The sequence below is a fragment of the Bactrocera dorsalis genome, chromosome 1, assembly GCF_023373825.1.
Source record: "Bactrocera dorsalis isolate Fly_Bdor chromosome 1, ASM2337382v1, whole genome shotgun sequence".
Classification (NCBI taxonomy): Eukaryota; Metazoa; Arthropoda; class Insecta; order Diptera; family Tephritidae; genus Bactrocera; species Bactrocera dorsalis.
This window is the reverse complement of record NC_064303.1, coordinates 81,081,205-81,108,059: the sequence shown is the minus strand read 5'-3', so window position 1 is coordinate 81,108,059 and position 26,855 is coordinate 81,081,205. Positions and strand designations below refer to the sequence as shown.

The 26,855-nt window shown below is 37.3% G+C and overlaps 2 protein-coding genes across 4 annotated transcripts; both read left to right on the top strand.

Annotated features, from left to right (window-relative positions):
• Positions 1–18,317: 18,317 nt before the first annotated feature.
• LOC105230102 (angiopoietin-related protein 1) lies at positions 18,318–19,746 on the top strand. 3 transcript variants are annotated; one of them, XM_049446459.1, is made up of 6 exons: positions 18,318–18,538; positions 18,607–18,645; positions 18,713–18,751; positions 18,819–18,857; positions 18,926–19,453; positions 19,507–19,746. In XM_049446459.1, exons 1-6 carry the CDS (start codon positions 18,351–18,353, stop codon positions 19,658–19,660), a joined length of 987 nt encoding a protein of 328 aa, XP_049302416.1. In that variant the 5' UTR covers positions 18,318–18,350; the 3' UTR covers positions 19,661–19,746. The 3 variants fall into 3 exon arrangements, with proteins under 3 accessions (XP_049302416.1, XP_011209004.2, XP_049302417.1); XM_011210702.2 differs by lacking the exon at positions 18,607–18,645; XM_049446460.1 differs by lacking the exon at positions 18,713–18,751.
• A 5,263-nt stretch (positions 19,747–25,009) lies between these two features.
• On the top strand, positions 25,010–26,269 carry LOC105230111 (ficolin-1). Its single transcript, XM_011210715.4, has 3 exons — positions 25,010–25,266; positions 25,325–25,852; positions 25,906–26,269. Exons 1-3 carry the CDS (start codon positions 25,049–25,051, stop codon positions 26,057–26,059), a joined length of 900 nt encoding a protein of 299 aa, XP_011209017.4. The 5' UTR covers positions 25,010–25,048; the 3' UTR covers positions 26,060–26,269.
• Positions 26,270–26,855: the final 586 nt, after the last annotated feature.

The window sequence follows — 26,855 nt, the reverse complement described above, 5'->3', positions numbered from 1 at the left end:
GCATTTCTCTCACCTCTATCCACTTAGCCTCACGGTTCGTTCTACGAATGTATCATCTTACCCATACTCGGTGGCGTATCCATTCTAACTCGTTGCAAAGAAGTCATCCGCTTATCAGATGAAAGCGTTTCCAGGATGCCGTTAGTCGCTTTGGCGCACAGCAAAAAAACTCTTTAACAAGGACGTCGGAAAAATATGAAACAATATTTTACACGTTCACACATTCCCCGCTGCCGACACACTGCCAAGTTGGCCAAGTTTTGTTGCGGCGATGTGTCTTGTGTTATGTCTCAACAATAAACAACAACAACAGCAACAACGCTCAAATGGAGTAGAACTGGATATAAGCAAACGGTTGGCGGCAACAGTTGCTCTCAGGTGGTTAATGTGCAGCACTTTGCCACTTTGCCTCCACGCCACACAGCCATTTGGCTGCCATCGTCAAACTTCTTTTTAGTTTTACTAGGTTTGCTGAAGCTTCGTAAAAATATTTCTAGAAAATATTATCGATTTCATTTCCTGCTTTCTTTTACTTATGTCTTCTTGCACCTCCACAAACATTGATATTATTACTCCGTTTTCATTTGTATATGATATGTCCATGCGATTAGGTGCGTATATAGCTATGTATGTATACAGTACATGGTATCGTGTCTGGCACACCAGCGCATTTAGAGCAGATAAATTTCATAAATATTTCATTGGCTTAAAGAGATTTAAAAACTTTTATATTTGCTTTTAATAATCTTTGAAGAGGTAGCAAGAACCAAGTATACTTTCTTCATTAATATTCCAAAACACTATTATAATCAAAACTTATGGAAATGGAGATACGATAGTTTCGTTACTTTTTTTTGAACGGCGTCTGAAAAATTATATGATATCGTAAACGAATCGAAGAGATTCGTTGTGTAGCGTACTAACTCTTGTTCCTCCTGCAAACTCAAACACTTCTATTGCAAAAGAGGCAGCGCTTTGACTCCCAAGAACATTTACTCACTGACAGAGAGTTTGAAAGAATGTTGATTGCTCTATAAATTATCTTCAGTCAGGTAATGTTTGTACGTTTTCAAAATCTAAGTCTAACATAACAACCAAAAATACTTCATGTCTTTAAAGGATTGTAGCTAGTTGTTCGGATACACCCTAACTAAGCCTTTACTTCCTTATTCCAGTATATTTTCTATGGTGTTATATGGTGTTTTATATTCGGAACAAATAACATATTTTAATGCACAAATATATCAATTTCCGTTATTTTGTTTTCATTTCGTCATTTATACTTTCCGATAGTTTGATTTCTAACCACAAGAGAAGCACTTGAATGTGCATTAGAGCGTGTTGATTTTTACCCTATGCATATGCGCCATCGGACAACTACATCACATATTCCCCAAATGGCCGATAATTCAGTTTCTTAATTTTCCGAATTTGTGCCACTGTTTTCAACCTCAACCTGATTGATTATTTTCTGTCCTTTAAATTTTACGCAAATTTTTTATTGTGATTAATCATACAGAATTTTACTAGTCATTTTTCTAATTATATAGAATTATAGGGTGGATGTCTGATCAGACTTTTGAGAGGCTCATTGTGATATCATCGGGTATAAAATCTCACACATACTAACACGTCAACTCGGAACCACCCTGTGGTCTTGATGCAGCTCGTCAATTCATAAATACGAGAAACCCGCAGCCAATAGTTGCGATTTTTCCAAATCCTCTCAACTGCATAGAATATAGAGTTTCGTCTTCCTCCTATTGGCATTTAAAGGCAATGACCTGTTAACACTATAACTATGTCCAAGTAGTATAATAGTAAATATTACCACTAATATATCATGACATTGTTTTTACTTTTTTGCTGAAACGCCAAGAGACATTAGTGATTTCATAGCCGCTTGACTATCCATAAAAATAAATACAAGGTGCTTGGTTTTTTCTGCTTCAATACAGCTTTTCGCACGGTCCAAAAGCATGTCGAACGGGTGTTTCAGCTCGTTGGCCGGTGTGGCCGCCAGTATGCCGGTGCAAGCCATTTGAATGATCTCTACATCTGCATAACGCTTTCCCTTCATGGGCAAATGCATTTTTCCGAAAAGGAAGAAGTTGCACGGTGCCATATGAGGTGAACACAGAAAGTGGTTAATGGTAAGATGTGATTTTTGGTCAAATAATCGGTCACCAGCGTCGATCGATGAGACGGCGTATTATCGTGCAACAAACGCCAACTTTCATCTTCGCGATATTCGGGCCAAACACATCTTTCGTAAGCCCAAATGTTCCATCAAAATGTGATAAATGGATGTTTTGGAGATGTTCAATTCTATTTCCATGAATTTCAAAGATGACTTCGGCAGATTTTTGATCGGTATTCGTCGTCACAGGTCTTCCGCTGGCTGGCTTATCCATGGTGTCGTTTTCACTCGCTCTGAATCGTCGAAATCATTCCTCCGCAGTTCGAAGTGATAGCGTACCATCCCCCAAAACAAGTCCATAACTGTTGAACGCAATATCCCAACTCATCATGCATAGCGTCGTTTTATAGGTTATGTCAAGACCTTTCAAAGACGTATAGTATTGCCAGATACGAGCTCTGTAGCGCTTCCTACATAGCCGAGAAAGGCGGAGGCGAGATATTTGACAACCTAATAATTTGCATAGCATACTTAGCTGATAAAATTGGCTCGTCGCTTAACTTCGTATACGAAACATTAATTATCCTAGGTTATGTTATTCTTAACATTAATTCAGTTGCATTTACACTCTCACAAGATGTTGCTACATAGTATAATTGTTTCGTTCACCAAACGGCTGCTGGTGTCACCTAAAACTAATCCAGATAGATATGGGGCTATATAACGGGTGGGCCATCTAACGTTTTAAATTTGAATTATCTATATTTCGACATTGGAAACATCAATTACCGCGAGCAACTTTGCGACGAATTTTGAAAAAAAAGACCTTGGTGGAACAGCTGAAGCCACTTAACCACCCGAGCCGTCTATAGTTCGCAGATTCGTTTGACAGAGGATGGTAAATTTTACCGAAAAATCATATTTTCAGACGAGGCTCATTTCCACCTCGATGGTTACGTTAACAAGCAGAATTGTCGCATTTGGGGCACAGACAACCCTCACGTAATCATCGAGAAGCCAATGCACCCAGCACGAATCACTGTATGGTGCGGATTTTGGTCTGGTGGAATCATCGGCCTATTTTTCTTCGAAAATAAAGAAGGAACCGCCGCAACCATCAATCGTGAGCGATATCGCGCCATGTTAACCGAATTTTTTTTTTTTTGGAAAATTGAAGAGGAAGACTTGGACAACATTTGGTCCCAGCAGGATGGCGCTACGTGCCATACAACAAACGCTACACTCAATCTTTTACGCCCAATCTTCGAAAATCGCATAATCAGCAAAATAAGTGATGTAATTGGCCTCCCAGAAGCTGCGATTTAACTCCGTTGGACTATTTTCTGTAAGGTGCTTTTAAAGATAAATGTTACGCCAACCATCCAAAAACAATTCAAGATCTAAAGTACGAGATTCAAGCTGCTGTAGCTGCCATAAGGCCTGAAACCATCGAGAAAGTACATCAAAATTGGGTGGATCGGATAAGCTACTGTAAACTCAGCCGTGGTGGTCATTTGTCCGAAATTGTTTTCCACAAATAAATTTCATAAAACAACCTTTTAAATAAATGTTAGACCTTTGAAAAATATCAAGCCGTTTTTTTTATTGACTTTTTAAATTTAAAATTTTAAATGGCTCACCCCATACATATAAAAAGAACTTCTGTCTGTTTGCCCGTGCAAACGATTATATATATAGTATATGTCTTGACGCACAAGGAAGGTAGGTATTGCAGATGGGCGTAATCAGATCACTGCCAAGTCCACAAAACGCCATTAAACAAAAACCTATAATAAATTTTTTTTGCAAAACATGGGCGAGGTTTCGCTCTCTAAAAGGTTTAATGAACACATTTTTCAAACCATTAAGGTTAAACTAATCAAATTCGCTCACAACAGTATCTAAAGCACTTCAACCGGAAATCGAAACTAAAAGCGCAATAGGTGAAATCACATACACATCTTGAGACTCGCCCAAACCTATCTCAACTTAATTTAGCACATAGTATTCTCCTGATATTTCTTTGTGACAGTGCGAGATTGACGAAATTAGACTACAACCACGCCTTATTCCCATATAACACAATTTTAAAGCCCATTTGATTCCACTGATTCACTTTCTCTTCTTTACTCATAACAGTTAATTTTCTTAGCTAAACCAGAAACAAGTGGGAAAGGGTACTGTAATTTTCATTGAGATAACTACAATATTGGCCGATATATCTTCACCTAGAGGTTCCAAAACCTTTATATTAGGTAAATGAGGCTAAAGTTAGCATTGACCTGATTCAACCCATTTTTAATACATTACAATTACTGTTGTCACGAATTCTTTCAATTTCAATTGTATATTTTACACATTGACCAATACTTTAAGTCAAAAGCCATTTTTAGATAGTGGAGTCCTCATATTCGGTACCTAGGGGCATGAACAGTTTTGGTTGTATTTGGACAATTTTGAGCCATAAGGTGTCACACCTAAATGAATATAATTAGTGTAAAACATTATCCCGTTATAATTATTACTTATTGACTCGTGTACTGGACAGTTATACAAGCAAGTAGAGTTTTTAGTTATTGTCCGATTTCTCCCATTTTCCTAAAGTAACATAAAAATATGACAGGAATGTAACGTACCAAATTTAGTTGAAATCCGTCGGTCGAGTACCGAGATATGTGATTTAATAAAAAAGCTTCCGTAAAGCCTTCTCATACCATCTTGGAGGTAAAATTTATTGTCTCTGGCGGAATTATTTATTGATTTCTTGCGCTTTTAGTAGTTTTAAACAGTAAAGTTATATGGGGAAAGAGCGTAGTTATCTTCCGATTTCATCCATTTACACACTATCGATAGGATTTCTTGTATTTGATTAATATATTTTGATTTTTATAGCTTTAGCAGTTTAGGGGATAGGTACATTCAACTCATTAGAGGGCGAAGCCACGCCCACTTTTCAGAGGTGACGCTTGCTACTGCCATCTCTTGTGCCGAATTACAGTTGTATGTCTTAATTTCCTGTTGTTTAGTTATGGGACTTTATATGTTAAATACTCAATATCGGTGATTGTATGTGAGGTACTTTAATGGGGCTATCGAAGCCTTTTATTAGTCAGCAACATGTTAGTTGTACGTAGTATTGACAAAAATAGACAAAGTCAAGTCACTCTTACCCTACATGATTAAAAAGTTTTAAATCCTTATTGTGATTCGCTGAACCAGAAGAGGTGGATTTTTCTGAATTGGGCACGTCGGTCACGATTTCATCCGACCAAATCTTGCAAAGAAGCTGATGCATGCGCCTTGTCAGTTCTTTGCCGCCATAGTTGAATAGCGCGGCCGGTAATCGATCCGCCCCTGCCGCTTTGTTGTTCTTCAGACGAATAGTTGCGTTGCTATTCGAACCTCATCAAAGTCGGGCAGTGGAATATCTACTCCATCGTCATCGATTGGTGAATCGGATGTTCCACTTTCCCTCCACTGCGATACGGCAGTCCATTGTACCTGCTGTTCTTTCGACCTTTCCGAAAATGAATATTTTTCCTTGGAGCTGTACGTAAGAAGCTTGAAATACCGTCCCTAATGTCGAATTGCTCAGAGAGCCGTTTAGCTGTCGGTTGTGATAGTAGTTTCTACCTTTCCTGTGTTTTTTGACAGACGTTCTTTGCTGTACCGAGGCCGGTGTGTATCTTCGCTACAACCGCTACAACAAAATAGTGGTCTGAATAGTAGTTTCTCGTCTTCGTACTTTTCCTGTTTTTGTTGACGGAAGTGCTTTGCTGTACGGAGACAGACGCTTATCTTCGCTACAAAGAGATTGTGGTCCGAGTCACAACTTCACAACATGGTCGATCTGGTTTTGATCAACCTCAACCCATTTGGAGAGGTTCCACCATGGAGGCTGAATTTTCCAACTTTGGTCATAACGTCATATATCAATGAAATAACCTGACCATTTAACTCTAATGTGAATATGTCGACTGAGTACATCCTATATACTATATGTTAAGTTTGCGTATTATAGCTTCTATAAGGAATCTTAAGGCTTTATTGCTTCAATGCAGAGGAAGTAAAGGTTTTTTCTTATTTTTTGCTCAAAATGAATCAAATTGATGTCTAGCATCATTATCAATTCTCAACGCAGCTTACATATCTTCCATAAATGTAATAACCAACTGTAACTGCTACCAATTCAGTAATATGAATTTATTTCCAAAGCGCATAGATCAATCTTAACCTCAGTCATCGCCGACATTTTGATATACTTATATATCACAATATTAGATAAATCTCAGGTGTAGTAAAAGGTATTATACCTTAAAAAATCGCATTTTGGTATCTGTATTTTGTACCTTCTTAAGAAAAATGTTTCCTAAAGACTTCACTCATAGCTTCTCATTTTATTTCGTTTTGTCATCCGAATTTTGAAACCATACGTTGCCTAAAATTTAACCATTCCACCATTAATATTTCAAAACTCATACATACACAAAGTCTTCTTGCGATTGCTAGTTTACATGCGTTCGCCGTATTTTTACACGCAATGACAAAAATTGGATATCTATCATGTGTTGCATCGCTTGAAACATATCCCGAGGCAACGCTTTACAATACTCACATTATTAGTATTAATTGGAGTTGTCAAATGTTATTAGCTTCAATTAGAGCACCCGAGAGATGAGCTGTCGGCTCACAGCCCTTCCAATGCGATCCGCTCCTGTTTGCGCGCATTTCAGCAGATAATATCAAAAGCCCAAACGTAAAGAGTACATCCGAAAATATTGTAGCACAAAAAGAAGAGGATATTTTTCCAGTTGCTTGACATGCAATATAAGCATAACGAGTGGATATCAATGAAAGCGTCCGAGAAGAAGTTGCGAATCAACGATATTTAATATCGCAAGAGATATTGCAATATATACATATATGTACATATATCTACATAAACGTATAGCGTATGCGAAAAAACACAAGCAGACAGCGGAGTAAAAGTCGAAAGCTAAAGGCTAATAAATTAAAACGATGCCGCTCTTATGGAGGAACCTCAATAACAATAATGGGGGATGGTTGGAAATGAAAAAAGAACCACACATGCGGTTTGACCCAGCTCAACGTCGTTTATAGTAGCCACCGAGGCAAAACAGAGGCGACAAGCATAAAACCACCATCAGCTTCAGTTTTGTCGGCACACGCCTACGCTGCCAGTGACATTCACTTCTGTTGGGTGCATTAATAAACATTCTTAAAGAGGCGGAAAGTGGCACTCAGGCGCACGTACAATGCACAGCTCAATAGGAAGGTCTGTTGATAGTACTAGCGTAAAATAGTGAATAGTTTTTTTTTTTTATTCTGCAAAAAATTGTCATTAATAGTTTGCTATTAAACGTAGATGTGGACTAGATTCCGGCAACAACTAATTAAATTTTACTTATTACCTAACATATCAACATATAGGGTTTGTCCGGAAAGTAATAGAACTGAGTCGATTTAAAAATATTTATTGAACCAATCATTACAATTCTGGTAGAGCTTTCAAAATAGGCTCCATCTGTGTCGATGCAGCGCTGCCAGCGCGATTTCTAAGCATTTAAGGCGTCACGGAAGGCATTCTCCGGAATAGCCGAGGTACATGCTGCTTGTATCCCCTCTGTCGTCTCAAAATGCTTCCCCTTCATGGGCTTTTTTAGGAAAGCAAACATAGAAAGTCAGGGGGTCACATCTGGGATGTAGGGCGGCTGCGGAAGCGTTGGAATGTCGACCTTGGTTAAGTAGCTATAGTCCTCAGTGACCACTTTGGGGCCATCTTCGTGACAACTTGCGCATGTTCAAGTACGAGTACTCAGTTACAATGTCATGAATCACAGATTTTGATAAATTTAACATCTGGGAAATTAAAAAAATACTTAGTCGACGGTCTGAGTTCAAAATTTTGCGCACACGAGTCACATTTTCGGTGTTTGTCGAAGTCGCAGGTTTCCCAGCACGGTCTTCATCAGCGAGCTCTTTCCTGGCCCTTCAAAACGGCCTTGAGTCACCGAAACACGCAATTTCTTGCTAAAGCACCATCTGGGTAAGCCTGTTTGATCATATCAGGGAAATATGTCAACCAGAAGATCGGCATCCAAGCAATTATTTATACAAATGGTATATATATGCATATATAATAACTCAAGCACTGACCGACATATTTGGCATAAGGTGGCAGTATCGATACGCGATTGCCCGATGCAGCATGAGATGGTGCGCTATCGTGGTGCAAAAACCAAGAGTTTTCGGCCCACAATTCTGACCTCTTGAGGCGAATAGCTACACGTAGACATCTTTCAAAATCGCCTGCAACGATCCAAATGATATGCCCAAACTATCAGCAATGTCTCTAATAGTTAATAAACGACTTTCAAGCACCATTTGTTTGACATGTTCTACGTGATGTTCATCAGTCGATGTTTTTGGCCGATTCGAAACCACATTTTTCTCAACCCTCTCACGACCGACTTTGAACTCGTTATACCACTTATAAATACTTTTAAAAGACATAGTTTGATCCCCAAATGCTTTTTGTAAAATCTTAAATGTTTTTGCAGGAGAAATTTCATTCCGCAAACAAAATTTAATCGCACTTTCTTTAAATCTCTCTTCAATAAATTGAGACATAATAAAAATCGAAGAACTCATTTTTAGAGCCCACAAAACGACGCGTATCTCAGATAATAATATGAACTTGACATGAAATTTAGCATAGATGTCACTAACGGTAGTTCCAACCTACAGAAAAAGGAATAAGCCGATTCGAAAAACACACGAAGTATAAATTAAAAATTCACCTTTCAAGTTGATCACAGTATTATCTGTGTATGAATTGTATATAAAATTGCTTGCATTACGATCTTCTGGCTTATGTTTGACACCTTAAGTTAAGCTAATATATAAAATTATATTGATTCCTGCAAGTTGGAAGAATATAAAATGTTCGGTTGCATCCAAACTTAGCCCCTACTTACTTGTTTCAATATTGTGTTAAATTATGCCAATAGATGAAGGTATTTCCGCAGCTTTGATACTTGAGGCTGCAAGAGTATGAAATCTTCTATAAAGACATCTGAATGTATTTCCCCGGCTGCGAAGTGTACACTAACTTTTGAGGTCAAAGAGTTTAGGAGATATTTATTTAGGATATTTACCATATGACTATTAGAGGACTTTAATAAGGGATAACTATTGGGGTACCAGAATACATATATGAAAATGTATCTATTAGTACGAACAAACGAATGAATGTATTATTTTGTTAAAAGTTGTTATTATTATTTTCGTTAAAAAAAAAGTTATCGACTTTTCTCTTCACTTCACTGCTGATAATGATAGTGTAGACATTATTTCTGCCCTAACTGCCCAATTTCATGACTGATTTCACTGATTACCGAAAAAATGAGTTCTACGTGCCTAACTAAATGAAATGCAAAAAAAAACTGCAAGCTGTTGCAATTAACACTTCGGAAAATGTGGCTGGAACGTGCCTCATTCGTTTTTCCTGTGAAATGTAGCATGTACAATGAGTACGTTAGTATGCGTGTTTGCTGTAATGCGATTTGCCCAGACGTCAGTCGGACGCGCCAAAGAAATCTGCTAAAAGAAATTGTTAAAAAAGTTAATGCGAGAGCATACGAAAACGCCCCATAAAGCTATTGCAGAAAAACGAAACAGCTTATTTAAATGGGATTTAAAGCGAAGCTATGATTTTTCAGTAATCTGGCGATATAGATATAAATTGAATGGATGTTTTGCCACCTTCTAAATGTGGAAAATATAACTAAGTTTTGACTTAAATTCGTGGAAATTGTCTTTGGTGAAAATTTGTGGCAAAGGTACGCAGGTGTGGTTGCAAATATACCGGGAAATATGACGTGACTTAACTACCAAGATAATTAAATTTGATCTCTCTCTCCTAATTCATCAATTAAACTGTTTTTACAATTATCTAACCGCCATGCCACTGTGAGTAATTCCTCATTGGCTCACAAGCAACTTCATTATAATTCAATATACCGCCCTTTAGTTGATTTTTTTTCGATGAAACATTACAAAAAAAGATATAAGTAATTTATATTATTTTCATGACTTTTTTTTCGTTTAAAAAGATTATTTCGACTTAAGCTAAGCCAGAAATAAAACCCAAATATAATTTCCCATCACATCGATATTTCAAAAATGTTTATGGTCAAAAAAGGCTGAAACCTTCAATAAGTTGATCAAATTAACTAAAACTATTTCTAATTACTAAAGTCAACTTCACCCACTGTACGATTTAACTCAATTATAAACCACAACACATTTTTATTGAAATTCCTTTACTTAATCAGAGTCGTATTATGAGCAGAACAAACAAAACAGAACATGAACATATTTATCAATTAATAATTGAGAATGTGCCACACATTTAACAATTTAGTTATAAACAGGGTGTTCCAAAATGAACGCAAGATTTAAATTTGCCGCCATTTAAAAATCTCTTCACAGTTGACGAAGTTAAAAAACTACTTCAATCATATTTTCTATGGCATTTTCGAACTGCAGCCGGCAAGCTTGGATTATTATTAAAATATTGTTAAATAATGATAACAGGTCGATCTAGCATTACACCATTTATGCTTAGCCTAAACTGTTAGCTTTAGATTCGCTTTTTATGGCTTCCACACTTTATTACATAAATTACGGCAAATTTAAGCCTTGCGTTAATTTTGGGACAACCTTTATCATAAATTACGATCAATTACAGAGGGAAGTTTTAGAGTAATATTTGATTTAGAATAGCTGTCAAGCCAATTATCAAAGTAAACACATGCGTTTGACTTTCATGTACCGTATATTTTGACAACTAGCCATGCAATGACTTTCAACGAACCAAAATTAAAATTTGTGGAAATTCATTTTTATAGCAATTAACGAAGTGCTTTGCATACTCTTCGGTCCGCTGTTCAAGCTATGATTTGAATTGGCTTCAATCGTCCATGAATTGTATATCTGTCTTTATTATTTTACTGTCAATATTTGACTCGTATAATACAGGGATTTTTTCAAGCTGTAAAAGCTGTTGGCAAGTCATCAAGCTTGTATGAGTTCTCGTATTATCCTGGTGGAATACTACACTATTTCTATTGATCTGGTCTCTTCTATTTGAGTCCATCACTCAATTCGTCCAGTTGATCGTAATACATTTCAGAATTAATCGTGGTATTGCCAGACACAAGCTTAAGCTACACCATCGCTTTGAAATCCCACCAAGCAGATAACATAACATTTCTTTAGTGACTAAGGGCCTCTGAAGTTCTTTGATCTGGTTTATCCTTTTAAATCTCTTGAGCTTACATTTTTATAAGCAGCCCACTTTTTGTCGGCAATTCTTTGACGTTTGATAAGCAATTTCTTTTCTGCGAGAAACTTAAATCAAGCTTAGAAGTTGATCCTAGACGTTTTATTTTTTATTTTTCCGCAATCTCTCGAGTTGTTATTCGACAACTTGCATCAACCAACACCTTATTTTTTCCACGCTCCCTTTTTAATTCGAACTGCACTTTGATTGTTTTACAGTGCGATCGTTGTTCTTACTTGGAGGGTTGTCATTCTGATGGCGACTATCATGAATACCGCAAATACTGTAACACACTTATCGAAATGCTTAACCTAAAATCCAAATTTATGGACTCAACGACTCGATCTGAAATTTTGCAGACGTCCTTTTCCCCTTGGTGCTCTTTTGTTGGAAACACCGATATATAGGGTGGGCCATCTAACGTTTTAAATTTGAATTATCTATATTTCGACATTGGAAACGTCAAATACCATTCGGAAAGTGACAGATATTCATTAAAAAGTCTAAAATTTACGAAATGAGTCGCTATTCACTATTCTACAGTTCGCACATTGGGCAGAAGATCGTTTGACCGAGGATGGTCAATTTTACCGAAAAATCATCTTTTCGGACGAGGCTCATTTCCACCTCGATGGTTACGTTAACAAGCAGAATTGTCGCATTTGGGGCACAGAAAACCCTCACGTAATCGTCGAGAAGCCAATGCACCCAGCACGAATCACTGTATGGTGCGGATTTTGGTCTGGTGGAATCATCGGCCCATTTTTCTTCGAAAATGAAGAAGGAACCGCAACCATCAATCGTGAGCGACATCGCGCAATTTTAACCGAATTTTTCTTCAAGCAAATTGAAGAGGAAGACTTGGACAACATTTGGTTCCAGCAGGACGGCGCTACGTGCCATACAGCAAACGCTACACTCAATCTTTTACGCCCTATCTTCGAAATTTAAAATTTTATATGGCCCACCCTATAGATCAGCATAAAGTGCTTGCATGTACAATTTATGTACAATTTTTCATTTGACGAGTTCTGCACGACATTTGACATGTACTATTGTCGAAGGCAACGGTATGTTGCCGGTAGATGTCGGTAACCTTAACGTCAAGAGGAAGCTTGACTTAGCACACGATTTGTGACCTTTTGGGTCCGCATGTTAGAATCAATTGTCTCTAAATTGTTTTATGAACTGTAGCAAGCCACGACGAATTCGGTAATCTAACGTGTGTGGTTTAATGTTTCGTGCTGATAAGACAGTCATGCCTCAAGAGCTACAAACCCACTTGCACCATTGACGAGTTGTGTCTGAGTATGCTTACAAAAAACGTATGCTTGAGAAATTGGATAAAGAATTGATTAAAGAAGTTTATCATTACTAAAAATGTTCTGTATTTTATTAATTTAAATTTATCTGCTCCTCTAAAAATTTACCCTACAGTGTCTGAAATTTCCAATTTATAAATTAACAATCTGAAATCATATCACTCACAACATCAATCAGCCCGCCAAAGCGCTTGTGTGATTTACCTGTTTTGATTTGAATAAACTGTAATAATTATGCGGTTTTGAAATTAGAATACCAGTAAGGGCCATTGTACGAATTTATCCGAATAAATTTCCGACGAATTCTGAAGTGAATTCTAATGCGAACTCGCTGTCCAACCACTACACATATTTATACAATACAAAATGTATGGATATGTATGTTGTTATAGAATTGAGTGTATGTGTGCGCATATTAATTTTAATAAAAATGCAAAATGTTGCAAAGTGTAATAATGACTTTCAATTTATATAGTAAATTGTGATTTTAAGCACAGAACTATGCGGTATACTGGCACATGCCATATAAGTATGTACATATGTATACAGACAAGCATATGTTGGTATGCGCATATGCAAGTGCTTAGTACGTGATTATGATACAGCCATATACTATATATACACACCTACTTATGTATATACATATGTATGCGCATACGATTGAAACAAATCATTATTATTCATTACGTAAATGTCACAGATGCTGGGCGCACGCCTGCGCGCACGCACATACATAAATGTTCATACACATACGAACCTATGGATATAGGTATGTAAACATGTCAATGCTTTGGAGTATATGAGCCATGGCGCATTAGAATATGCGGCTATGCAACTATGCTACCGCACGCGCAGTGGTCGCTGCCACAAGCAATTCAATTTATTTCAATTGCTGCAATTTCCTACAGCATCGGGCACTGTACCAATTGCAACAGTAACAACAACAACGTCAGCAAAAAACGGTACATGACAGACGATGGCGCATAACATAGCAATACAAGCAGGCAACAGCAGCAAAAACAACTCCTACTGCCGTCCACGACGACGACGACGACGCAAACACCCAAACACCGAAACTAATGACAATGCAGCACATTGCATTTGGAATGCCATTTACTACTAACGGGTGATTTTTTTGAGGTTAGGATTTTTCATGCATTAGTATTTGACAGATCACGTGGGATTTCAGACATGGTGTCAAAGAGAAAGATGCTCAGTATGCTTTGACATTTCATCATGAATAGACTTACTAACGAGCAACGCTTGCAAATCATTGAATTTTATTACCAAAATCAGTGTTCGGTTCGAAAATTTTTTATCGACAAATTTTGTTCAGCGATGAGGCTCATTTCTGGTTGAATGGCTACGTAAATAAGCAAAATTGCCGCATTTGGGGTGAAGAGCAACCAGAAGCCGTTCAAGAACTGCCCATGCATCCCGAAAAATGCACTGTTTGGTGTGGTTTGTACGCTGGTGGAATCATTGGACCGTATTTTTTCAAAGATGCTGTTGGACGCAACGTTACGGTGAATGGCGATCGCTATCGTTCGATGCTAACAAACTTTTTGTTGCCAAAAATGGAAGAACTGAACTTGGTTGACATGTGGTTTCAACAAGATGGCGCTACATGCCACACAGCTCGCGATTCTATGGCCATTTTGAGGGAAACTTCGGACAACAATTCATCTCAAGAAATGGACCCGTAAGTTGGCCACCAAGATCATGCGATTTAACGCCTTTAGACTTTTTTTTTGTGGGGCTACGTCAAGTCTAAAGTCTACAGAAATAAGCCAGCAACTATTCCAGCTTTGGAAGACAACATTTCCGAAGAAATTCGGGCTATTCCGGCCGAAATGCTCGAAAAAGTTGCCCAAAATTGGACTTTCCGAATGGACCACCTAAGACGCAGCCGCGGTCAACATTTAAATGAAATTATCTTCAAAAAGTAAATGTCATGAACCAATCTAACGTTTCAAATAAAGAACCGATGAGATTTTGCGTTTTATGCGTTTTTTTTTAAAAAAAAGTTATCAAGCTCTTAAAAAATCACCCTTTACGAGTATGACCCGTCGGTGTACGCCGTCAACTGACCAATGATATGGCTGGCTGGTTGGCTGAGTAGCTCCCTGACTGCGCTGTTGTTCTGCGGCCAGCTGCCATCATTTGTGCGTGTTAATGCAACTTTGACAAATATGCAAATGTTTAGCGAAAAGTAGCCATTGGCATTGAGTTTCATCTCATTTTAATGCAAATTGAAACTTCAAATTTTTGGCCTCACAGCACTGCAATAATTGTACACAGCAGCGTTGGCATTTCGATCCGTGTTTATTGCGGCATTTCGCTTTGCACGCGATCAATGTACATTTTTATAAGTAGATTGATTCGACACATTAACAATCTTCAGAGGCATTGTCTAGTTGATATTCAAAGATCATAAATATAACACCCCTACTGCAGAAGGCTATTAGATCATACATAGATGCCGATATAAGGAGTTTTCAGTAGCGACGATACAAAAGTAGACCGATAGGGACAGGTTTCGGCAAATGCACAGGCGTCGGCCTTATTTTTTTCTTACCCTTTAGACATTTCTCTTCAGTAGGGTTTGCCATTTCATCACGGAGAGATATATGATCGAACAACGAGTCGAAATTATTAAAATTTATTACCAAAATTCGGAGTCAGTGGCTTCAACTTTAAAAGCGCTATGTTCAATTTATGGTCGTCATTAACGTCCTGTCAAATCAGCAATTGAGCGTGTAGGAGAAAAATTTGAATCTACAGACAGAGAACAAAATGTTCCCGTGTCTGTGAGACAAAGAAGTGCACGAGAATATTGCTGTCGTTAGTGCATCAATTGGACATCTCTGTGACGTCGTTGTGGCGAATTTTGCGAAAAGATCTTGGCCTACATCCTTACAAGATCTAATTGATGCAAGAACTGAAGCCGCTTGTCCACCAGAATCGTCGATGTTCGTCAATTGGGTTCAGCAAAAACATGAAAATGATCAGCATTTTCATTGAAAAATCATCTTCAGCGAAGAGGCATATTTCTGGCTGAATGGCTTCGTCAATAAGCCAAATATGTGTTATTGGTCAGGCAGCAATCCACCCGTACTCCATGAATCACCATTTAAACCAGAAAAAATTACGATTTGGTGCGGTTTATGGGCCGGCGGCGTCATTAAGCCGTACTTTTTCAGTGATGATCAAGATCGGCACGTTACTGTGATTGGGAGTCGCTACCGCTCAATAATAACCGAATATTTTTATTGAAAACCAAGTTTGGTTAGCGTTGGACTATTTCCTGGGGGGGCTATTGATGAACCTCGTACGAATATCGAGCAGTATCGGCTCATTTATGCTTGAAAACAGTCGAAAATCGGGTTGAGCGTCTTAACTTCTGCAAGCGTGCCCGTAGTGGTCATGTGAAATAAATCGAGTTCAATACATAATGGCACATTCGATGCCTTGCACAGGAATAAATAATGCCATTGACATTCCGAACCGTTTTTGTTTTGTTTAAAAAAAACTTTTGTATCGCTTTTATTGGAAAACCCGTTACTTGCGCTGGATACCATAACATGCATTTGCTTTGCGTATGGCTATTGAAGCCAGTATACTCGCAAAAAGGTGAGAAATATTCTGAGATTATGTTTTTGAGAAACAATTTTTGCGGAACTGCTCAAATTTGTGAGAGAAGTCGCAGACTTTTCAAAAGTTTTCAAATGCTACAGACTTTACCGCTGTAACCGCCGATACTAAATTTAAGTTTTAAAGTGTAATATTTGATTGAAATTTAAGAAATTTCGCAAGTACAGACATACACAAAAATCAGTTCGTCTCATCCTTTCGATCACTTTGATATTTTAGTTTGTCAAATATTTCCATTCCGCCTTTTTGACTTTTGAATTTGCTGCTATGTATAAAGTGCTACAGAGCCTGTATCTGGCACTACTATACATATTTGAAAAGTCTTGACATAACATACAAAACGACGCTATGCATGATTAGTTTGGATATTGCGTTCAACAGTTATAGAGCGTAAACATGGAGTTCACTAACACCGAAACTCGCGCTATTTTAAAGTTTTCCTTCGTTAAAGGCAAATCCGCTAGGGAAACGTTCCGTGAGATTAATGGTCTTTTGGGGGATGGTACTCTATCACTTCGTACTGCGAAGGAATGGTTTCGTTGATTCAGAGCGAGGGAAAACGACACCATGGATAAGCTAAATCATGGAAAACGTCGAGTTAGACCATCATGTGGCATCTCGTAATATCGCCCAGAAGATGCGAATTAGTCACCAAACCATCTGCAGATTGCTGGATACACAAAAAAACTTGATGTTTGGGTGCTGCATGAAACGGAATGAACTCGACTCATTTTTAAGGCGGATGGTGACTGGCGACGAAAAATGGATCACATACGATAATATCAAACGAAAGTGGTCGTGGTTGAATGCCGGTGAATCGCCCCAAATAGTGTCCAAGCCGGTATTGACGGCCAGGAAGGTTTTGCTGAGTGTTTAGTGGGATTGGAAAGGAATCATCCACTATGACCTGCTCCCATATGGCCAGAGGCTTCATTCTACCATCTACTGTGAACAACTGAACCGCCTGAACCAAGCGATGGACCAGAAGCGTCCAGAATTGGCCAACCGGAAAGGTGTAATGTTCCACCAGGACAACGCCAGACCACACACTTCGTTGATGACTCTTCAGAAGCTACGGGAGCTCGGATGGGAAGTTTTATCGCATCCAACATCCTGTTCCTGTCCATGGCGAACGCCCTTGTTGGTTGTAAAGTTGAACTCAGAAAAGGCGTGTGGAAAGTGTCTGTCTGAGTTCTTCGCAAATAATGGGCGGGGGGCTTCTACGAAGAAGGTATTATGAAGTTGACGTCTAGATGGACACAGAAACGAAACGGCGCATAATTGAACTAAATCCGACCACTGTAACACTTTTTATAAAGCATTGAATAAAGAGCAAAAAAGCGGAAGGGAGATATTTGACAACTACATACGAGTTTAACCGCTGATTAATGTTAACTGATATTCGACGTCACGAAACTGAGTCAGTACATAATTACAAGATGTTTATCGCAACACTTCATAAATTATACATTCTTTATAAACAGCTGTATTTGGGTATAAGTCCTATACATATCGTCAGCTAAAATGCAGAACAACGTATCATCAATAAATTGAAATTGATTTTTCTATTGCTTACGATTCACTACAGTATATCCCAAAGATACATTCTACATATGTACAAAGTGTAAAGCTTTCATTGGCAGATATAATTGAATTATAATATTCTTCCAATATGAGTAGTAGTATGAGAGTATTTTATATCGTTTTTTCTTCCTCTTGTAAACTTAATGAAAGTGATGTTAACTTATTTCGAATTTTAAATAACAACATAAATCTTAAGTAAACCATAAGTATATTATTTTAATAGATTGAGTAAGTGAACTTAGTTCTCATTCAGTGTCGAAGAGTTCGCGTTTCTCGCGTAAAAATGTTTCGCTTTGTTTTCATTATATTGGCGTATTGTGTTTTACTTTTTCAAATCAGTTTTTGTGTCGGCAAGGATAATGACGCAAATAAAGTCTGCGATTGCAATTGCAATTGTGTTGTGAACATAGGTTCCGCTCTAAAAAAACTGAAAGGTTTGCGTAATTATACAGAAACAGATCCTGAGGACAGGTAAAAGTGATTAACTAGTTGCTGATTACTGGCCATAGGTACTCGTAATTACTTACTCTTTATTTCAGTACTTCAACACCAAACGAAGATCGGTTACTTGGGAGCAGGTAAAAGGATTACCTACTTGATGATTACTGGCCATGGGTACTCGTAATTACTAACTCTTTATTTCAGTACTTCAACACCAAACGAAGATCGGTTACTTGGGAGCAGGTAAAAGGATTATCTAGTTGATGATTACTGGCCATGGGTACTCGTAATTACTAGCTCTTCATTTCAGTACTTCAACACCAAACAAAGATCGGTCACTTGGAAACATGTAAAAGGATTACCTAGTTGATGATTACTAAGCAGCGATGGTACGTAATTACTTTCTGTTTATTTCAGCGCATCAGCACCGTCTAGCTGTATGGAAGCAGCAGCAAACAACTTGAAGAATGGCGTTTATAAAATTCAGATAGAAAAGTATAATATCAAAGACTTGGCAGTGTTTTGTGAGGAGGATATTGATTTTGGGGGATGGATAGTTATTCTACGACGTAAGAGTGAAACAATAAATTTTTATAGAAAATGGGAAGACTATAAAAAGGGATTTGGTGACATAACGGGAGACTATTGGATCGGTTTGGAAAATATGCATGCGCTCACTAGCAGCTGTGAACAGGAGTTGTATGTTTATATAAAGCGACTTTCCGGTAAGGTATACTTTGCAAAATATTCAGAGTTCCGTATTGGTAACGAGTCGGAGAGCTATGCTTTAAAGAGGTTAGGTAAATATAGCGGCAATGCTGGCGATTCCTTAAAAAAACATTTAGGAAAGAAATTTTCAACGCATGATCGCGATAATGATGATTCTGAAAGGAATTGTGCAAAGGTGCATAAAGGTGCTTGGTGGTTTCACAAATGTTATAATAGGTAAACACCTTTTGCTAGTTTGTGTTTGTGGTGATCTATATTTTATGTTTCAGTCACCTAAATGGAGTCTACCCACGTGGTAAATATGGTGTGAACTGGAATAACTTAAAAAAAGAGGAACCTCTCTTATATGCGCAAATGATGATACGACCAACCCCAAATTTATGGAGACAGTTAACGTTAACGAATGATTTTAAATGTATTTAAGAAAATTATCCATTTTAACCATATGCATTATTAACGAGTATGTCTACATATATTAACCAATTAGAAATTGCAATTTTACCTTGTAATTCTACTTAAATGTGTAACTAAGGTTTTCTATTATATTTGTAATATATCTGTTAATATTCGACTGAGGCAAACGAATGAGTTGAGAACGCGAGATCATTGATTTGTAGTAATATATGTACTTTCGTTTTGATGAACTAGGACGAAATGTACCTATAAGGCAAGCACTCAAGCTCTGATTGGGAAGTACAGAGAAATATGAAAATTAGGCATAGAGCTACCATTATGTTTCCCAAAAAGGAAGCAACATTACTACTTCATATATTTATCATAGCGGCCTCTACTCAAGATTTTCTTTCCTGCTAACTAGCTAAAATTCTTATTAAAAAACGCTGCTCTTCAAGTAGTATTTTGTAATAATCGTAAAACATCAACCGCTTGGTACCATCGAAGTCTTGTTTTTATCTTTGGTGCAGGTCTGAAGCTTTTCCATTAGGTGCTGGTATTCAAACTGTAAACTTCACGTGTCTTATTCTGATGAGGTGTGGTGAAAATAATTACATTTAAATATATTTTTGAAACTTTTCGATGAAACTGCCTGCAATACTTTTTCATTACCAATTGTCATGCAATTTTTTTTTATAAAATTATATTCTTTAAACAAGCCAAAATTGGAAAGAGCTTCCTCGCGATATTAAGAGATAATAGCCAACGATACAAAACAAAAATGTTATAAATATTAAGGTTCGCTCTGTTATTTTTGTTTATTTTTTTTTTTTCAATGCACGATTGAGAGACAAATACGTTATACGTTCTTGTGCTCATGGTCACATTAATTTTTGTTGCTTTTAATGAGAACTTAACTTGGCGATAAGAAATATAACTACGACTTTCACCATCAATTTTAAACAATTATGTATAGATATTTTATTAATCCAATGGTTATGCACAACCCGTAATTTTTCTTTTATAATTCTGTTTGTAGTGCAAAAGCAAGAGACTAAGCAAATAGAACAGGTGAATAATTTTGCTTGCTTGGATGATTAATGATGCACATATTGCACCAAGGCAACGAACATGCCATGACATAATCACTTTTGCCATGATATATTACAATGAAGGGATAGCAACTCAGCACCTTCCAACAATGCGTTCTAGTGGCTCAAAAACGATTTTGTCTAGTGCCAATGTATTCGTCATCAGAAAATATTCTCGAGACCTATATCGGTTTTTGCTTTTTTGATGCACAGTGAACTACCGCCAGCGGTCAGTTTCTTGGCAAGAACAGGTTTACCCTGAAATGCACCGAAGTCACAATATCCTTCACACGTGCATTTTTATGGAAACTAACTACAGTGACCTAAATATTCTATCACGCTTAGGTTATTTATACTACAATGCATTAAGTATATATCTGAAATGATCTTAGACGGGTCCTAGATCCTAGACGAACTCATTAGCTTCACTAAAGCAATTCTGAAGCAAATTCTGAAACACAATTTCTTCCAATGATGAAACTCGCAAAGCTGATCAAGCTATTATGGAGAATTTCCAAAAACAAAATGATAACGAAACATCATAAATAATACGACTTAAACATACCATAAGCCTTGCTGCTCTTTAAAATATTTTCCCAAAAATCGAATATCAGTTGCACTGTATATGTGTAACCAAGTAAATCTGAATACTTAACTGTCCATCAGTGTGCATTCAACGCAAAACGTTTTGCTGGATCTTTCTTGCCGTGTGTTTATTTGATACAAAAACAATTTATTCAAGGTTTGTTGCGCCAGTTAAAAATTTTACCAGAAAAAGAAACTCGCAAACTTTAATACAATACCTCAAATTTTGACTAACATAGCTCTTCGGAGATTTTCTATAAAATAACAGTTAAAGGCACTGTGATTCCCATATTCGATATCTCTTTATTAAATTATCGTACTTAAAGTAGTTTTCACAGTTTTTCCCTGAGCGAATGCGGTTAAAAAGCTTTATTGGTGAGATTTTCAACTATTAGGAAGCGCAGTTTCGTCCACTTTTTCAAAATTTTAATTTACATCACGGAAAATTTATCAAATACAACAACAACAGTCTCACCCGTTGATACTAAAACGGCATTCAGACAGGGACTGTTTTCTCGCTCATTATCGATAAAACTGTCTTTTGGCATCCCTCGTTGTGTTCACAGCTTCGGGTTACTTAATACCCTTATTTATAAATTTTGTAAAGAATTTATATTATTTCAATAAATTCATACCCTTACAATAAAAAGATTCTTCCTCTTATTAAATATAATGGCAAGAGCATTGTCTCTTCAGTTTCAATTCACCCTTGTCAGCCTTTAATTCACACCAGAGAACTTCACGGGTATTGCATTTTTCTTCATACTCGAGTACTAATCCGTTACTCTGTCTGATTCTCCCAATTTAATTCACGTACACGAATCAAACCGTTTGTCTTCAAATCAGCGAAAAAGAACAAATTTGAATCAGTAGCGATCAGATTATACATGATTTGCTTGCGAATCATACTCATATTTTTATAACTGAAATGTTCGACATTTTTACCCGAGCGCAATTCACTTGGGAGTAGCCAGAAATGATACTTTTACATGTGCCTCACACAGCCCACGATTTTCGGACTTAGACCAAGTATTCTCTGCGAAGCCAATGAACATCCGTTTGAAGGCGAGCAAAAGTGGATAGGAGAAACATCCTCCTCCAAGGTTGTGCGCTTGGTTTGTTACACGCCACGTTATGAACGATGCTAATGAAAAGGAAATAACAGCCCCGGCTAAGTGATCCCCCTTTTGATGACGACCCCTTCAAACGTGATTATGATTTGAGGGCATGCGCTTTGGATGTCCGGTCCCTTAATTGGGAAGGTGCCGTGGCCCCGTTGGTCCGCGTTAGAATAAAAGCTGGCATGACCGCCGTCTAAGAAATGCGATGGATGGGACAAGAACTTAGGCGAATAGGTCCTTATGGTATTTACTACAGCAACCATATAAAGAAGCGCAAATTCGGTATGGGATTCGTGGTGGGAGAGAAACGCCGTCGTCGAGTACTGGAAAGAATTTCTTCAACATATCGCTGATTTGCGCCCACAACCCGAAGGAAGAGAAGAACGATGTGACCAAAGAAGAATTCTATGAGCGCTTTGAGCGCACCTATGAGAGCTACCTTCGCCACGATGTCAAAATCATGGACTAAAACGTTACCAAACGAGGTTTCAGACCAGGCGACTCCCTTTCATGTGACTTTTTCAATCTACTCTTGGATAGAATAATTCGAGCTGAAGAACTAAATAGAGAAGGTACCATCTTCTATAAGAGTATACAACTGCTGGCGTAAGCCGATTACATTAGTAGCCATATACTAGTACTTTTTTTTGCACGGTTTCTTTTTACACGAATTTGAAGTTACACGGTTGAAATTTTTTTGTTTTTTTTTTATAAAAAAGTCGACGGCGCAGGACCTTTCGGAAAGTAGTCCGACAATTCAAAACTCTATTACCGGGCGAAAGTCACCATTGGATAATTTGATGAATACCGACTTCAGTCCAGTCCAGAATAATTATGTAGCTCTGTAAATATTTTTTCTTTATTTTTATTAAAGTTTTTTGTTCTTAATTCTGGATTAACAGATTTCTTTTGTTTTTTGCTTGCTCTACCAATTTTTCACCTGTATGAATTATGTATTTTAAGTTTTAATGCTCAATAACTACAATTTGAATTCATATCTGAAATTTTATAGTTTTCAACATTTTTTACACTGTTTTTCGAAGTAAAAATAGTTCCATACTTCATCTTACACGGTTTTAGATGACATGGAACGTATCCCCATTTTGTTATAGGAAACGCCTCTTTTTTTACACGGCTTTCTGAGGAACGTACCTACTGTGTAAAAAAAGAGTTACGTGTATATATATCATGATGATATTAGCCTCAACAACCACGCCGGTAGTTCTGCTTTCTGCAGAATGGATAAGGTAGCAAAGCAAATGGGTCAGGTAGTGAACACAAGACGAGATATTTTCTGTCATCAAACAAACAGTCCTTGCATTCACGACTACGCTCCCACGTCACTGTTGACAGTCACAACTTCAGCCTCGAAATCCAACGCAGAGTATCTCTTTCAAACATGTGTTACTTCGGACTAAGTAGGCAATTGAGAAGTAATCACGTTATATAGTTTCGAGTAAAATACCAGATCCTCAAGTTGTCTTATCGCTAATACAACAGACAGACGGGCACATAGACAGTCATTCATCCGGAAATCAATTCATCTCGTTATCCTTCACTTTTATGAAACGGATGTTTATTTAAGACGTGTAGGATTCAATGAGGTAAAGGCCTTTTTAAAGTAGTTCTTTTTGTCAGGTGTTACTTAATTTATACTCAGTTTGGTTTCTCATTCAATAATAAACGGACTTACTCCGCAGCAACATTAGCAAATCGTGAAAATTTATTACCAAAGTAATGGTCCGGACGCATCGCTAAAAAATTTTATTCAGCAATGAAACTCTCTTTTGTTTGAATGTGTGCGTTAATAATCAAAACTGTCACATTGACCTTATTGCTATTTCCGCATAAAGTCACTGTTCGGTACGGTCTATGGGAAGAGGGACACCTTCATCCAGATTTCTTCAAAAATTACGCTTCTCGTAATGTTACAGTCAATGGATAACCCTTGCTACAAAAAGTGGTCAGAAACCGGGCTCCTCGACTGAAATTTAATCATTCTATCCGCGGCGGTAATCTGCCCGAAATAATTTTTAAAACATATTGGCATATCCTTATCTTTATAATAAAGCTAACTTCTTAGTCATTGGATTAAATTATATGCGTTTTATTTTTTCTTGAAAAAAATTCTTTATATAACTCTAGATCTATTTGAAACAGATTTGTGTAAAACTTAACCTAATGCAATTAAGTCAGTACCAAATTAATTAAATTCTTATCGCACTCCACCAATTATTAATTCCTTTTATAAACAGCTGCATTTGTGTAAAGGTACTATATATATGATCAACTAAAGTGCAAAGCAACGTATCACGGAAAATTGTGTTTTTTATTAGGATCCACCACCCTATATGAGATATGTGTGCGAAAGCTTAACATAGCTATCAGATACAATCAAGTTATAACCAAACTTCTACTTTTGTTTCAATACAAGTAGTTGCTATTCTATATCATTGTTCCGCCTCTTGAAAACTTGTGGAAAGTGATGTTAAGTCATTTTGTATTTTAAGTAACGATATAAATCTTAAGTAATGTGTATACCACCTTACTAGATTGAGTTCAACTGTCAGCAAGTAGCAGTTTTAATTCGGAGCCGAAGAGTTCGCACAACTCACGGAAAAATGCTTCGCTACGCTTTAATTATTTTGGCACATTGTATTTTACTTTTTCAAATCAGATGTGGCCTCGGTAAAGATAATGGGACAGGTACAGTGTGTGATTGCAAGTGCAATTGTGTTGTGCAAATGGGTGTCGCTAAAAAAAACATAAAAGACTGGATAGATGTGCCAAATAATTCAAATAAATTTCCGATTGGCGAAAAGGAGTTAGGTTCGAAGCGGTAAAAATAATAAATTAGTTATGGAACCGTGTTTGTAATTATTACCTGTTTATTTCAGACAACCGAACCCGTCTAGTTGTGTGAAAGCAGCAGCAAAGAGTTTGAGGAGTGGCATTTATAAAATTGAAATAGAAAAGTTGAATATCAGCGACTTGGAAGTGTTTTGTGAGGAGGACGTTGATTTTGGTGGATGGATAGTTGTTCAACGTCGTGTAAATGACTCAGTGGATTTTTATAGAACTTGGGATGAATATAAAAAAGGATTTGGTGATTTAAAGGGAAGCTATTGGATTGGTTTAGAAAAACTATACGCGCTCACTAGTAGCTGTGAACAGGAGTTGTATATTCAATTAGCAAGACGTAACGGTAAAAAATACTACGCGAAATATTCACGGTTTCTTATTGGTGATGAGTCAAAAAACTTTGCTTTGCGGAAAGTGGGTAATTACAGTGGTACTGCTATCGATTCTTTAACTTATCACTTGGGAGTGCCATTTTCAACACATGATCACGATACTGACGTTAGTAAAAAAAATTGTGCACAGGTGCATAAAGGTGCTTGGTGGTTTCGCCGATGCTATACCTGGTAAAATATTTTTACATATCAGTGTTTACGGTGATCTATCTTTTACTTTTCAGTCATCTAAATGGAGTCTACGGACGTCGTAAATATGGGGTGAACTGGAATAGCTTATCGACAGAGGAATCTTTTGTGTTTTCGCAAATGATGATACGACCAGCCCACATTTTCTGGAGACGACTGATGTTGAGGAATTCAATTCGGTGTGCCTAAAAAATACCATTTTAACTATTTGCATTATTAACTATCAAATTTATATTGACCAATAATACAAACTTTATTTTACCATGTACTTATAATCAAATGCGTAACTAAGCTTTTTTTGTTTTTGTCCTGTTCTATTTTAGTATATACATATGTTAACATTCGACCGATACAGACGAATCAGTTGAGAATGCGAGTTCAATGATTTGCAGGCAATATACTTACTTTCTTTATTTTTCAATTTTAGATGGAATTTAACTTAGGGCAAGGATTCAAACTCTGATTGTGCAAATAAACATAGAAAAGCGCTTAATTTTAACCGCCTTAAAATCCTTAGCAATCCAACTCTTCTCTACAAATAAGTCTCAGAATGCCCAGATTAACTTGAAAAGAAGGTACATTAAAAGGTTAAATGTGATATTCAATATAAGGAGGCGATCAAAAAAGCGAGTTCACCAATATTTTGAAGAGAAGTTCGGGAACAGTTTATAAATTCTTCAACTTTATTACGAAAATACACGTTCTGTTAAGAATATGTTTCGCCCGCTGCACTCAACTTATGGTCAAGTAGATCGGCTTATGTATACTGTTCGCAAGACCATCATCCATCTTGAGGTCCAGCATTCATTATTGGATAATATACGATCGAATGAACCACGTCCAGCACGCAGAGTGTGCACCAAGACCGTGGAGATTCGTTCGCAACAACTCGGGCTGACGTTTGGAACGACTTGGCGCGTTTAACGCCGAGATCGTAAATGAAAGCGTACAAAATGCGGATTATGCCAGAACTGAAGCTGCTCGA